General features: G+C 37.7%; 1 protein-coding gene across 1 annotated transcript in view; it reads right to left on the reverse strand.

Moving 5' to 3' along the window:
* TBCEL (tubulin folding cofactor E like) overlaps window positions 1-16,860 on the reverse strand; it is a 69,632-nt gene that overhangs the window by 39,195 nt on the left and 13,577 nt on the right. The window contains exons 2-4 of the mRNA XM_057748919.1: window positions 9,120-9,269; window positions 7,309-7,448; window positions 1,153-1,334 (exon numbers count right to left, since the gene is read on the reverse strand). Coding sequence (XP_057604902.1) covers window positions 1,153-1,334; window positions 7,309-7,448; window positions 9,120-9,252 — 455 coding nt within the window. The 5' untranslated portion in view covers window positions 9,253-9,269. The remainder of the gene's footprint in view (window positions 1-1,152; window positions 1,335-7,308; window positions 7,449-9,119; window positions 9,270-16,860) is intronic.

Raw genomic sequence — 16,860 nt, forward strand, 5'->3', positions numbered from 1 at the left:
AGACAAAACCTAAAATACACAAAACAGCAGAGAATAATATAACCCAGTAGTAAACTAATTTTGTGCTTAACAAGTGCTAAATGAAGCAGCACTAGCTGTAAGTACAGTAATACTTCATACAGGAATAGAATTGAAATTGTGGTTGGAATAGTCAGGAAAGGATGCATGGCCTTGAAGGAGGGGTAAACTTGGGTAAATTGAGAGGAGACAGAAGAAGATTCTAGAAACAACATGAACAAGTGTTTAGAAATAGAAATAATAACTATCATTTATTGAATTCCTACCCTGTGTCAGGCCCTGTGAAGGTGCTTTATAGGCTGTACTTCTATTTCTGCAATTTTATAGACAGTTATGCCCATTTTATAGACAAGGAAACAGAGCTTAAAGAGATTACTGAGCTTATCAAAGGTCATATGGTTAGTAAGTAGAACTGAGATTTAAAAGCTCATTCCATGCCTGCTAGATGTTGCATGCAGTGAGAAAACCAATCTCATTAGAGGGAGAGTGAGAAACTAAGGTGGAATAAGTGAGTTGAGATCAGATTCTGAAGGTCCCTGACAATTTCCATATTTTAGACAGTCAAGGAGACTACAGCTTCATATATTTCTTTAAACTACTTCCTTTGACTATTTATGTGCATATACAAAGATAGACACAAACAAAACATAACAGAGCATTTCTAAACTGACAAACAAAAGCATAATTTCCTGCTTAAACTATTGAAAAGAATACTAGGTCCATTTTCCTAACATGCCAGCTAGGCACTTAATCATCTGAGTGTTAATATATTTTAGAGACACTATGATTTTTTTCCTCCCAAAGAAAAGGGCTAAGGCAAAATTCAGGAATCAGGTAATCAGAAGATTAAAATGGAGAAAGGTGGGGTTGATCTCGAAATGATAAGTGCTTCTCAGGGATATTTTCTAGCCAAAGGATGACATATCCCATGTCTTGGTGCTACTCTGAACAAGTATTCCAATGAAAATGCTACTAGATTACCCTCATACCCTCATTTAATTACTTCATTTTTCTAATCTCATTCTCCTTTCAATCTGCAGTTCTAGTATTTCTGAGATGGGAGATCAGCAGTGACTCTAAGTATTAACACAGATGGCAACACAGCTCCCCCTCCATCATGCTCTCTGGGCTTACTCTGGTAACTCCTGCAGTATCGTGTGGACTGTCTCCCAAGAAGCTTTGCTGTTGTTGAGGACGAGTTTTCGAACCCCAGAGAAGGACCCAGCACATGTTCTTTCTAAAACTGATAAATTCAGAGGGTTGGAACTCAGGTTTAGAAACTCCAACTGGGGAACATTTGACACAATTTTACTGACCTATGGGGGAAAAAAAAAAGAAAAGCATATCAGGCAGTAATCAGAGATTTAAAATAGCAATCATACTCAAGAAAATCTAAGTGAGTGGGTCTCCAGGCAAAGGGCCATTTACATTATGGAGTCCTATTTAGTGATGGTACCTGCAGAGAGGCATAAATAATTTTGACAAATCACGGCAAATAATTTAATCTATTTCTATGAAATAGTGGCATAATTGAAAATTAATGGTATAAAAGAAAGATTTTCCATGTTGCCTTTGGCAAAGTTTTTGTTTCTGCTCTGTATAATATTCTCTTTGATATCTCTATATGATATTTCGGAGAAAAGGTCATTTAGATGACATTTTAGGCTACAAGTTTCTAAAGAGCTGAGATGAGGTCATGTACAGTAATTCTCTTTGAATATCTCCTTCCTTTCATCCTCAGTACGATATTAAGACTAATTAAAGGTTTACTGAAGACCACGTGGTAACAATCCAGGTACTTAAAATTGATTACATAGTCACAATCACTTAGGAAACAGTTTTGGCTTGGTTCAAAGATGCACAAAACTTTAAAATATGTTTCCTCAAAAATAAAAAGCATCTGTAACTATATTACAAAAGAGAAAACATGATCATTAATTTAATGGTTTAACTAGCAACATGGTAGCCAGAAAAGAAAAAAAAAAAGAAAATGAGCTTTACTGATTACTGACCTTAACTATTTGCTCTGCATTGTACTAGGTTTTTTTAAAATATAACTTATTTCACTAAATTCTCAAAACAACTTGCAAGATAACTAATATTCTTTTATTTTAATAAATGAGGAAACTGAGGCTCAGAGATGTTAAATAACTTGAGAAAGATTTCAGAGTCATAAAAGCCAAATCTAGGATTTAAAAATCAGAGCCATTGTCCTTCCCAATATACTACAACTAGTAAATCATAAATATAACCAGAAAAAAATGAAGCACTAACTTAAGCAAGTATGATATAAATGCTAGAAGCCCAGTAAATGTATTAAGTATCAAACCGCCAGGTAATATGGTAACTAAAAGTTATGAGAAAAGGAGTAAACAAAATAGTTAGGACTGGTTTTAGAGTTAGAAAACCTAGGCTCAAACCAGGTTCTAACACTTCCTAGCTATGTGGTTTGACAAGTTATTTAACCTTTCCAAATCTGTTTCCTTATCTGTAAACTAGAGAAAAGAGTACCCACCTATTTTACAGTATTTCTGGTAGGATTAGATGAGATACATGTGTAAAGCACATAACTGTGACTGGTACATCTTTTAAAAACTTGTTTCCTTACCTACTGCCCAAGAGAATGTAAACTCTGTGAAAGCAGTGTTAGCACTTACCTGGTTCAATACCGCAATGTGGGCACTTATTAAAGTAACAGCATAAAACCATTTAATAAATGTAATTATGACTAAGAGGATATGTACAGTATGAATCAGTATCTCAACCCTGATTATATGTCACATCACATTTATTTAAATATGCCATATTTAAAATCATTAGTAGAATTTAAAAAGTATATTGATTCCCAGGAGCCACCATAAACTATTGAATCAGAAGCTTCATAGGTGGGACACGCTTCATGGTTGGGACCTGGATACCTGTTTCTTTTCAGAGCTCCATAGGTAATGACAAAAAGGTGTCCAGTGCCGAGGACTACGGGGAGAAAGAAAAGGGAGCCTGTACTTTACACTAGCTCTGTGTACTGTGTACTGTGTACTATACAGTTCAGGAGCTCTAAAATCAGTGAGAAGTAGATTAATTCCAAGGAGGTTTGAAGAAGAGTGCCAGAGGGAATGGTTTTCACACACACTATTTCATCCATTCTAAAACTCACCCTCTGAAGTAGTATTTATTTTCATTTTATAAATGAATAGCTGAGCTATCTTTTAGAGGAAAATACACTAGGCTTCAGTTTAAAATGTAAGGGATTCATACCAGTCAGCATATATTCTCCTGTTTGATCCCTTTTGTGACCAAACGGTACAGGCATTTGTGTGATATATGGCTAGGATTTGGAGTTTAGTGTGCGGCCACAACACAGCTGAACAGTCCACACAGGGACAAATCCTTTACTGCATTCTACCACCTGGATACCAATGATACGAAGCCCTTTCACACAGAAGATAACAACGAGCTATGCTTTACCTCTTTTAAGGGCAAAAAAAAAAAGACGAAAAGGAATTGTGCTCCACCTACAGAATGAAGAATAACTACTAATTATAGGACAACCCCAGTTAAATAAACAAAACATAAACCCTTTGCTAACCACCACCCTTCACATTTTATTTTTATAATAAAGAATAAAACATCCCCCAAAATGGATACTATAGGAGTTTTTGAGGCAATTTCTGAACGAATTCCCAAGGCTAGCACATACAAGATGTGATCTTCTTCACAGTCTGCATCTGCACTACTGTCCAGTGAGGATAAAGATTTAAAATAATGACTTACTAGCCCTAGAATATCCTAAAAAAGATAAAATTGGACTATAGTTTAATAATCTAACCAGGAAAAATAATATATGTTAGCAATAAATATTTTCTTTAAAAGGTTAAAATTAAAAAGGCTTTTGGGTAACCTTAAATTAATGATTATATTCTGGTAAATATTATAGTCATCACACAGGTAAATTTATTCATGGCAGAAAATGTCTTAATAGTAAAGGCTATTATTATTCAGTGAGTGTCTAGGGCAGTATACTGACTTCTCTTTTTTAAATTCTAAAGATAACAAAAGACTCCTCTAGCTGGAGTGAGTTCAGGATACTCACGTGCAGAAACATGGAGATGAACTTAGAGCACCTTTTAGGTCTCCACAACTCTATGATTTAATAGGGGACCCTCTACTCTGACTTTTAAAAAGGAAGAAACTAAAGTTTTAAGAAAAATGGGGAAAGGGTTGTAAGATAACAATCTGTAATTTATACTCAAGCTATTCTTTACCTCACCTGAGTGGTGAATTCCTCCCTCCTCTCAACTGCTTAGTGTAATTTCTTTTATAAAATGGTTTTGATAAGGAAAGGAGGAAAAAAGAAATACCTTGGGAAAGGTCAGACAAAAATCTACTTAGCCAAAAAATTCAAATCAAAAGCTAAAAAATACATTTTTTTTTTTAACACATAGATGCCCAGTGTTAGGACAGAGACAAATCTTTGCCTCTCCCCAAAGTATTACACATCTCACTCATACTTATATTAGTCTCTGAATATATAGCAGCTAGTAGTTTAAATTATAAAAGAAGTTACTCATAACATTAATGATCACTCAAAAACACTAAAAGAACAAACTAGATTATTCTGTTCCACATTGCTATATCAAACACTGGCTGAAATAAACTTAGCTAATGGCCAAGGGCAAATGATCTTTTGCGTAATCAAATACATGGGTTGCAATGGGTTGAAATGTAATGTCTTAAAACTGTGACCTATGAGGCATTTTGCAGCTTGGCAAAGAGTTTACTCAATCCTAAAAATCAATATTCTCTCGCTGTCTGTATTTCCCTCATCGCTCTGTGTTCTGATATATATACTAGAAGATTGGGATCAATTACAGCTAAGGCTAGGGACAAAATATAAAGGAATGATGAAAACAAAAACAAATTGGAAAATGGAAACCTGAAGCGTACCAGAAACAAACGTTCATTTGAAAACTGCCTGAAATCAGACTATAGAGCACTTACAGGGATATACGAACCGAGCACCAATAGAGTACAAATGAATGTATGACCCTCTGGCTATATCTGCCAATGTGGGCTGGAAAATATTCAGTGTAGACCTTTGTTTAAGCAGAGAAAAGTCTGAATTACCTAGTGTGAACTCTGTGCTCTGATCCATGTTGACACACATCACTCTTCTGAGGTGTTAACTACATCACTATCAAACTGTTTCTACCAGTTAGCAAAAGCTTATGTGTGTGGTCAGAGCACAGGTGAAAGCACAAAGCACAACACCTTTATGAAATTTTTACTCCCAAAGAAATAAATTTAGGGGAGTCAGCTTGTGAACATAGGAGCTGAAATGATTCAGGGTAAGAGTTGGTCTGACATGTCACTCAGGCAGGTCAAAAATCTCCCCAGAGGTTCAGCAGAAGGACTATTACGGGAATCCTGGAGAAGGAGGACCAGCAGGGTAGTTCTTTTTGCATCGTGCTGTGTGGACAGAGCATGCATCTCAATTAAGCCTCTCAAAGGACCCAGAAGGCACAGATTGCACTTTGTTGAACAGTGAGCTGTAACAGTTGTTTGGATAAGTAAATCAGTCAATCAATACATGGACAAATAGAGATTGTTTCTTGGAACAGCCAAGTAAATCTGTACATATTAACACATGACTTAGAAATCAAGTGACATGCATCTCAAAGAATTCTGGTAAACACTTTAACAAAAACATGAAACATAACTGGGAGCACAGATACCAGATTAAACAAGACTAAGAAATACATGAACATGAGAAAAGCTAAAGAAAAACAGGTTATAGGTAGATTTTTCTTAAAGAAGAAAGCTGTCTTAGAATTTGTATCACATTTAAATCTACCAAATGCCTAGATGATTAATTTTATCAGCAGTCCTGTCTTATGGATGATACAGGATTAAGTGAATCTCTTAAGAGCACAGGAAAAGTTAGAACAAGCAGGCCTGATTAAACCTTAAGATAAAATCATTTATTCATTAATGCATTTGGCAAATGTCTGAATGCCTAGAATGCCAGTGCTGATGATAAAAACAAAAACAAAACAAAAACAACAAAACAAAACAAAACAAAAACAACCCTGAATAAGCTTATGGTCTGGTAGGAAAACTGTCAAGTAAGCAAGTGATTGTGCTACGTTGCAATGAATCCTTCCATAGCACCGTGATAAGGTGTTAGGATAACCTAATTCTGCCTGAGTGAGAGTCAGGGAAAGTTTCAGAGAGGAACAGCAACTTGGGCCAAGTCTTGAAAGATACACAGGAAGCAACTGGGTAGACAGAGGAGAAAGAGAGCAGTAGATTCAGAATAAAAACAAGGAAGCTTTTCATGTCCAGATTTATCATGAGCTACAAGAAAAGCACATGGCTAAAGGTGGAGATAAAACTCCAGAAATAGCAAAGGGCTGTATGAGAGAGGGTCACACTTAGAGTTCAGACCATAGTTCGTAGGCACTGAAAAGTAGCTAAGGGACTTGAAGCAGGAGCGTTCATAATCATGTTTCATTTATTAAGAGGAGTCTGGTAGCACTGTAGAAGGTAGCTTAGAGGAAGCACAGTAAAACCAGTGGCAGGAAAACCTATTAGGACACTTTTCCAATAGTCCAAACAAGAAATAAGAGCCTAAATTAAGGCAGGAAATCAAGTAGGAGGAACTATTTTTCTCTTATTATTAAGGGTAGCTTCTATCAGGTCATATTATAATCAGGTAGGTAATGTTATACGTAACAATAAGAGAGAATGTCATAATACTTTTATTTGTGCAACTTGGTTTAGAGTTACTCTGAGGTCACAGGCATCAGTTATGTCAAATCACCAATGAGACTTAATAAAATAAGGAAAAGTTCTAAAAGACTTGGAATAAACTTCCATAACAAGAATAAATATTTTTATAATCTTAGTTTCGAGCTTCAGAAATTTTTATGTCAATTTATAGTAATAAATGTTGAGGTAGCAGCAGAGAATGAGCACAGGATGTGTAAACTCGTGAAACAGTAGAGAATTTAATGGACTGTTAGCAATCTAAACCTCTGTGGTCTTACGAACCTCTTGATGCCTGGAAAAAAGTTCCTCAGTGCTTTTCACATTAATGAAAAACAAATAAGCAATGACAAAGTTCACTGAAAAATCACCACAGAAACAGCTGAACCAGTCAGTTGTGTCTCTTGAGACATACAGACAACCTCAAGTGAGACCCAGAATTCAGCAGCAAACAGAACAACATAATCGATCACGCAGTGAGTTCCTGCTGCACTTCACCAAAATGCAGCAGTAGAAAAACTTTACCTCGTGCCAGTCTTCGAGTTTGTTGTCAGAAAGATCTAGCTCCGACACGTGAGCACAGAAGGCAGCGATTTCTTTTTCATCTCCTGCACAGGTTATTCCACAGCTGTTCAACACCAATACACTTGGCAGGTTGAGGCGGTCTGAACCACGGGGGAAACAAAACACGTCCCACGTTAGCCTAATTCTTGTCTATGTACATTCATCCACCAGGGATCAAAATCAGATTGTGTGAAATTACACAAGGACCTTGAAAATACAGGATATGCTGGGATCCAAGGGTACTGAAATCTAAGGAAAGATAGCCAAGAATGGCCCACGAGGAGATCAGAAGTAGGAGACCAGTACCACCAAAAAGTCCTGGAGGCTTTACCTCCTGGCAGCATTGTTTATCTCAACTACCAATAATAGCACAGTCACAGTGCTGTCACCTTATCATGTGACACTAGATCCATGTGATTCATGTCGGGGCTACCACTGTCTTCTTATTGGCCTCAATTCTTTCTTTTTTAAATTTAGTTCAAAAGTATCATTCTGGATAGCTCTTTTCTCTGTCTGATTTGTATTTTCACCTTCTGTTGCCTTTGAAAATTATCTCAAACCATTAGATAGCCTAACTGCTACACCACTTCCGTTCTTCAAGTTCATATCACTTAAGGAACCTTCCTCGCTTACGTGGATCCATTAAAAGCCTACATCTTTCTCCCATGCTTGTCCATCAATCAATCCCCTTTCAAATCCATGGAGAACGTGTCTCTTACGAAAATTAGACTTTTGAAAATATATAATTATGATGAGAGAAAAAGTGTCAGAGCCTTAAAACCATTCAATGAATTCAGTCAAACTATTGCTTGTTCAAAAATATGTCAATAAAATCACTCTTCCTATCTCTAATAAAAAGGATAAATATGAGAATTCAACCACTCTTTTCCTATTTGGTATAAAGCAAAGGCTCACAAAAGTGTATTTTATTAATGGAAACCCCAAATAATATGAACTTTCAACTTAGTACTTTTCGTAGAATCAATTTTCTCAGAATGAAGTGGATCCTAAAAAAATAAACAAGTAGGAAGTCTACTTCTTTCTGCTGTTCCAGTTTATACAGAGTGATAAGATAGTTTTATTGAGAAATAACAAACATTCAGTAACCTTCAGACACAGGAACTAAAACACTGTTCAACATTAATCGCCCATAATTACAAAGAACTACTTCCAAGAACAGTTAACTACAACATCAAGTTAAATAGCAAACCAAAAACACACCTTGCATGTTTCTAGTTGTAGACATTGGCTCACATAATAATCCTCCTCCTAGAATGTCTTTATCTCCTCTCTAACCAACTTCCGCATTCTTGAAGGGTTAGTTCATATCTCACAGCTTTGAACCCTTTCCTGATCATATTAATTAACTCTCTAAATTTCTTTCCCAATCACTGTGCCATTCATTTGACTCAACATAAACTACCTTGTGTTATTATATATCTTTGTAAATATATTGTAATCCAATAAGCAGTAAGGTCACTGAGGGCACAAGGCCAGGCTTGTACTATCTGCATCCTCCAAGTTCATGGAAATGTTATCACTCACTCAAATACTGCTCTTGCCCCATGAGTGCAACTAAAATGCTTTTTGGCCAATCTGCAGGAAAATAAATCCTTTCAGGTTTTCCAAAAAACTGAAATCATAGCAAGAGAGAAAGACTATTCAATTCATAATTCTAAATAAAGGGAATCATTTGCAAATAAGGCCATATTCTGGTTTAATATCCTAAGTAAGCTCCAGTAAATAAAAGTTTTAGGTCCTATCTTTCTTACCTTTCATAGGAGAGCCCTGAGGGGTGGCTGGGACATGGACTCCCATCCCAGGACCACGGCGGTAAGGGAAGTTTTCAGGACTGTATTTTTCACATAATACTTGCATAAAACTCCTCCCACTAGGTTGATCCATCTTCCTTCCCTAGAATTCTACAAGAAACCAAGCAATCATCAAAATTTATTTATTTACTCATGTAAGAAATATTTATTGAGGATTGATTATTTATAAGATACTAAGCTAGGCATTGCAACACACAAGACATGGTCACTGCCCCTAAGAACTTATATTGTGGTGAGATCTCATAATTGGAATGGCAGCAATATAGTTCAGCATATGATACCTGCAATACAGATTAAAAGTGCTACAAGATTTAGACAAGAAGGCCATCAACCAAGGGTAACAGGAAGACTTTTGGTGCACAGGGTTCACATGGTAGTAGGAAAAAGGACCAAAAAGAAAGGTATAGATTAAACATCAGACTAAAGAGTTTGGACGAATCCTTTGACATTTGTTCCTTAAAATCTTCTCTTTTTCTTCCATAGTAAAAGAATTTGTAACTGTATACATAGCTACTTCTAGTTGATGGGATAAAAATAAAGAATTCTATGGCGGCTTCTGGGAATAAGCCTTACCAGAGTGTGCCCTTTGCCCTCCTTTTCTGTCTCTTCCTCAATTCTATTGCCTAGAAAACAGATACCACCTTACACTGTGAGCCCAAGGGACACACCCTTAAGAAGGTGAAGCAAACAGCTCAAAGGGACCTAAGTTACCGAGGATTTCATGGAACTGAGCTGCTGATTGCATACCTCTGGAAATTTCAGTGAAAGAAAAATAACCTTCTGTTTCATCTGAGCCACTGTTCTCATGTTTTCAGTTACTTAAAAATGGGCCTAATCCTAACTAAGACAGAATGTCATTTCTTTTGGTTTTGAGTTTGGGTCAAGTCTAATCCCAGCTAAGGGTCCAAACATATAGCAACGCTAGCAACCTCTCAGTACTCATGCATAGGTCGAAACAGGTCATATTAAACAACATGCTAACTTCTGGCAGCCTGCTAACCCATTATCTTGAGGAACTGGCCTTTGATCTGTATTAAATATAAATCAAAATATAGGCAACTAATTGTACTCTGTAGTTCCAACTATTATATATCAAGCTTTTTACTAAAATAATCAGAAAAAGGAAGGAGGTTAAAGAGTACTCAAAAAAGAAGGACTATTATTAAACAGGTAGAGCAAAGAGAATGCACGACTGTAAATATGAGTAACCACAAGAGATCTAATAGCAGAGAGCATCAGCAGTATCCATACAGCAACCTCAGAGGAGATCCTATATGATACATTAAGAGGCTGAACTTTATTTCATAGGAAACAGGAAGAAACTATAAGGTTTTAAGAAATGCAATGCAGCAATTAAATTTTTGGGAAAACTCACCCTGGCAATTAAGTAGCTGATTAATATGAGGGAAACAAGATTGATGACAGGGAGAAGACTTAGATGCTGCAAAAATACAGGGGAGAGATGATGTGGGCCTGAAGTGATACAGTGGTAGTACAAACAGATTCAAGATCAACCTAGAAAGCAAGCTTTTCAGGAGTTATAGGGACTGAGGGGAAGGCAGAGTCAAGGCTGACCCCCAGGTTTCTAGTACAGGTCACTAGGTGACTAGTGACACCACTAAGTAAAAAGAAAATACGGGGAGATCTAGTTTTAAGGAGGAAAATGATGAATTCTATTCTATGCATGTTCAGTCTGAGGCATCTGTTTCAGGGAAATAGTCTGAAGTTGGGTGAGAAATGTGAGCTAGAGGTGAAGATTTGGACCTCATCAGGAAATATCATGAATAAGAACAGTAGGGCACTAGAAGTCTCTGGGACACTGATAGTTAAGATATAGGCAGAGGAAGCAAAGTCATGAAGGAAAAGAAAAAGGGACAATCTGAGAGTAGAATATATAGGCAACATTTTGAGGAGTTTTGATGAGAAAGGGAAGAAGAAGATGGGCTGATAAAGTAGGCAGGAACGGGAGAGAGTACGGGATTGGGAGCAATTGCCAAGATTTTTCCTCCTAAAATAGGAGAGACTTGAACATGGTTATAGATTACAGAGAAGCAGCAAGTAGAGCTGAGGAATCTGAGAATGACTACTGGTACCTGGTCCTAGGAAAACCCAGCAGGAATGAGTATTAAAAAACTTCTAGAAAGCTGTTTGGTACTAGCTAGATAATACTCCAAACTGTTTACCATTGGTGGTGATATATTTACATCACTATGCTGCACTGGTTAACTTTTGCTGATACAGTTTAATTATACTGAATGTTAGGTATTTTTCTCATGTGACTGTCCTAACCCCACAATTACATTATGAAGGGGAGCAGTGCTACGCAATTCTACTTTTTCAGCATTGCTTCACAGCCTCTGGCGCAGTACACTACACACAGTAAGGGCTCAATAAATGTTGCTGAGTATAAAAATCATGAGCCTCCAGTAGGCTGGGCAGAAAGAGCGGAGGGTTCAGGATCAGGAGTAGGTTTAAGTCCCACACGGTTCTACCACTTAATCGTTTTGTGCCATTAGGCAAGACACTGTATTTCTTTGGGACTCAAATGTCTTATTCTGTAAAATAAGATATTACTATCTATAATGCTTGGAGTTCAGGGTTACTGTGCAGCTCTATAATGTACAAGTGCACTATTGAGATTACAGGGCTCTTGTAAAGCTCTAAAACACACAAATGTTATTAATTATAAAAGGAATTTGTAGTAGGGTAGAAAGCATATAAACCTAGAAAACTTAGGCTCTGCCATTTACTAGCTGGGTAAAACAAAAGCTAGTTATATAACCTCCCTCTACTTTAATTTTCCCACTATGGATGAGCTAAAATTTTCCTCTCGGGTTTGTAGTAAGAATTTGAAAAGGGCGTGAATATAAAAATGGCCTTTAAACTTGGCCCATTTTCTAGATCACGACCAGGACCATGTCTGTTGTACTTTGTGAAATCAATTCGCAAATGCCAGAACACAGAGTAGACACTCACTGAGCGCATGTCCAAAAGTTTTATCTGTACAATTTATCAAAGTTTAGACTATGGCATACATTTCATAACAATTATATCGCGAGTCACCTTGACAATATAGGGCTGCCCTCTGTCAGGGTTGACATGTGGGAGCTTAAGAACAGAGCCTGCTTTAGTACAAGAGAGTTCGCTCATTCCATCCACACAGAGTGGTAAGTATGTGCTGCTGTCCTCTATCCCAGCACTGCGTCAGAAGTGAACTGTGTGCATTCACCTAGGCCTCCAGGAACCTTCAGGTGGAAAGGTTCTTCTTCAATGTAAACCCATCACCAATAGCAGACAACACAGAGCAGGTGCTCTGCCACTAGTGACAGGCACCACAGTTCTTATCAAAGACCTGTCTCAAGCAGAATGCCAACAGAATTTTCAGAAATGTTTAACAAAAAGTCAGAGAAGTTACATTGCTATCTTCCACACAACTGGCAGTTCAAAAGAATAAAAAGTGTGTGGGAGGGTGCTGAACTGTCAGTGTCAAAATAATAGCCACTGTGTTTCAATAGCATCTTTTAACTGGAAGCTTCAAAATCACTTAAATTCAAACCTCTTCAAATCAAGGGCAATAATCTTATACATAATTTAAACATAGACAAGCTGAGTGTGGCATTAAAGAAACCTCAGCTTAAACCGGACAGGCCTACAGGCAGGGAGGGCCCTCACCCCTGCCATGTAACATTAATTATTCCAAACAGGAAGAGATGCCGGCCTACAACTCTGACAGAAAGGTGTTGCCTACTTTAGTATCCAGCAGGAAGAAGAAAATTCTCTGCTCAATGACAGCTCAACCAATCAGAGACTGTGGCAGCCCAACCAGCTTCCTCGACTCTTTGGTTATATATAACACCGTGGCATCATTTTCCCTATAAAAGCAAGTTCCCCTTCCTTGTCCTCTGGATTTGCCTATGGTCTGCCATAGTTTGCATATCTCAAATTGCAAATCCTCTGGCTATTCCCAAGTAAACTGGCTTTTGCTGGTTAAATAACCAGCTATTATATTGTTAAAATTGAAATGAGGGATGATGAGGTGAGATACATATGCAAGTTAAAATAAGTGCTAGTAAGCAAGGAATCATGGGAACCTAAAGTTCCCATGGGAACCTGGGGCCTAAAATCATGGCCCCATGCTTTAACTATTCTTCCAAATAGTCTGTTTTGTTTTGATTTTTCTTTTTCTTTTTTCTAAAGACTTAAAAGCAATGCCAGGTGCCTTCGCTGATCATTTTCCAGGATACTCTACTGGAACAGCCTTCCAGGAATGCAGGTAGTGTACACAGTAATACATGGGTTTTGCATTAGAGCACTAAGATTGCAAAATGGATCAGTGACATCAATCTACTCAGAATCTGATGGGGCAGCTGGAGGAGGAACAGTAGGTGGGAAAGGAAAACTGAAAACCAAACAGATTGAAAAATGAGGAAATATGGGATGGAAAACGATCTTTAACTGGAGTCTTTTAAAAGGTTTTTTTTTTTTTTTGGAGGTGGAGGGGTAATCTATGACTTTCTGGAGAGAACCAGTGTCAAATAATATCTGACTACCTTCCACAGTTGGCAGAGTTCTAATACATTTATAACGGTGTTCTGAATTGGTGCTTAAAGCCAGGGAGCCAGGAATCTGGGGTGATGTTGCTTGGCTCCATTACCAAGTCATGGAGTGTGCCTGTGAAAATCTCAACTCCTTTACGCCTCAAATCCTGACTATAATATGCTCTTATAAAAAAGTTGGTGAAAGTGCAAGTTGGAGGATAAGGTGCTCAGTAAACTTTTGCCAAATAGATTAATAACAGAACAGAACACCCAGTCACCTATGTAACCTTAATTGCTATCAATCTGTACTCTCTGTTCCCAAGGTCAGGTCAAAATTAGTAAGAAACTCAACACAATTGGAAACAGAAAATAGGCCATGTCTGACCACTAAGAGTAGAAGATATGCAAGATATAGCCTTATGCTGGTATGCAAGATCAATATTTTACTTCACCAAAAAATTTTATGGTGAAGTACTACACTTCATAAAGGGTGAATACTACCAGCCTCACTCACAACTTCCAAAAAATATAAATACTACCCCACAGAGTCCCAAAACATACATTTTAAATCTTACAAAAAGTAGGTTCATCTGCCTATATATGCACAGACTATCTCCAGAAGGATAAAATAGAAATTAGTAAAATTAATACCCGTGGTTGACTCTAAAGAGAGGAAATAAGGAATAAGGTGAAAAAAAGAATTGCTTTTCACTGTTCACCCACTTGAATCACCTGAACTCACCAGATGTATGCATCACCCTTTTTTTCCGTACATTATCTTTCCAAAATACAAAACATTTTTAAGTGATATATCTGGGAATGACCTAATGATTTGTCAAAGTGTTTTTAAGTCATTATTATCAACTGTCTGTGAAAAAAAACGCCAAACTCAACCATGTGGAATATATAATATTAATAATAATTTTTAAAGGAATTGGGAAGTGAGGAAGAAAAGAGAAATAAAATGGATGGTCAAACGGAAATACTTTTGTAAAACAGCACTGGTAAAGAAAAAGAAAGCAGAGCCTCAGAACTAAGCTACAATCAAAATGAGAGGCAGGTTTGAGAAGAAGGGGGGAAAATGACTCATGGTATTCTCATAGTGCTTGCCGTGGCTCTAACAAGGGCACAGCAAAAGCTCCACTATGCAGTGTACAGGGGGTGGGAAGAACACCCTCAGGTCTGCAGTGTCATGTCCTTTGCTAGCCAAGTTAAATGTGTTAATAAAAGTTACCCAGATATTTCATCTGAATTACCCAAATGGTATCCAAACTATTGTGACCCTGGAACCACAAGGGCTCCAGGAGGCAGAGGTCACGAAGCCATAGCCTAAGGATGCTGGGGAGTTTCAGGCCTCCCAGCTGCCGCCTGCTGTGGAGACAAGAGTCAGGCTTCCTACAGCAAGATTCAAATTACTGGAATAATAAATAGCTGGGAACTGATTTAGTTCTAAAAAATAAATCGCAATAATTCAAAACATGCGTTAATGTAGGATAAGACTAAACACCCAGGAAGAGTTTTCTTTTTTCTTTTTTTAAGAGTTTTCATAGCATAAAAATAATAAAGAAGGAAACATTCCCAAGTAGCTTAAAATTATTTTCAGCCATTTGACATGGACCCATTCATATACAACTGACCAACCTTATCTATTCATCAGAGAAGGACAGAAAAAAGCCACACTTTAAAAGCTACCTGCCAATATTCTGTTACCAAATACATGAAAATAAAACTTAGGTTAAACATTTTGGCCAAAGGCTCCACAATTTCACCTTTGGGTTCCTGTGGTCAGATGACATTTTGTTCCAGGCATTTTTCTCTTCTCAGAAGAATAAGAATTTATTTACCACTTGTTTATTAAAAAAGGAGACAACAAATATATCTAGTTTTCTCTACCTCTTTTTTGTGCCTTATCAAGTGGTTCCCATTAGGCTTATGTGCCCATTCATTTAGTCATAAAATGGGTGCCCTCAACAAAGCTCACAGTCTCATGCAGTTCCACTCAACAAACATGAACCAGACCTGAATCGGTGCCAAGCACTGCGCTCAGTGCTAAAGAGAACGAGGATGAGTGAGACCCAGACTCTGCCCTAGGGAAGTACAGGGAGCTGACGCACACTTGAAATAAGCCACCCAGAAACAGTGAATTCAAACACAAGAAGCGACTAACTTTTGGAAGTATGGTCTAGGAAGCTGGCGGTGAGCCCCGAGCCATTTTGAAAGACGACAAAGATTAGGTTCACAGGGTGGAGAAGGGCATTCCAGGCCCAGGAAACAACAGGCAATAAACCACCGGCACAAGGACATTAGCTGGTGTTGCTACAACATAAAATACGCCTGGTGAGCAGGGGAGGCGGGAGATTCGACCAAGAGGTGGACAGTGGTCAGCCGTGCCTGACCTTGCTCAGGTCTGACTTTATTCTATAGAGATAAAAGTAAGAAAGGTTTTGATAGATTGCTGTGAATATTGTGCAAGGATGCGGGTTACTACTGTTCTTTATGTAGAATACTGAGAGGTCAAAAATGAGAGTTTTAAAAACCCTAAAGGACTGGGCAAGTAGGAGTTTGTTCATCTTAGGAAGTACTTTCAGAACAGACAAGGGGGTAGAAATCATAGTTTAGGAAGTTCAGGAAATAAATAAGTAAAGACAGAAAGTATAGACCATGCCTCTGAGAAGCTTAGATAAAAACAGAAGAGATGAGACAGATGATGAAGAAAAACCAAGTGTTCAGAGAGAGAGAGATAGAGTGCGCGCGCATGTGTGCTCTTGTTCTTTTTTTAAAAGAACAAAAGAGGAATTTATATGCAGAGTTTGGGGGGGGGGGGTCAGGGCATGCAGCAGGTCAAAAAAACAAAAAACAAAACAAAGCTAAGGAAGAAAAGATAGCATCAAAGAATCTCTTATGATTACTAGCTTTCTCACTTTTTGGAAGGTTTTTTTTTTTTTTTTTTAAGCCCATTTAACTTTTACTTTGTGGACTCCTAACCGTATCCGCAGAAAGCTTCCTTTTTTGAAAGATTCCCCACTACATCCACACCCTGCCAGATTCTTGGACATTTTAGGTAGGTGGGGCTTTAGTTTGCTGTTTTGTTTCCTAAATCTTTCTGATCCTCAGCAAAAGCGTACCCCAATAAAACACAATTA

This window comes from Hippopotamus amphibius, chromosome 9 (assembly GCF_030028045.1).
Source record: "Hippopotamus amphibius kiboko isolate mHipAmp2 chromosome 9, mHipAmp2.hap2, whole genome shotgun sequence".
Taxonomy (NCBI): domain Eukaryota; kingdom Metazoa; phylum Chordata; class Mammalia; order Artiodactyla; family Hippopotamidae; genus Hippopotamus; species Hippopotamus amphibius.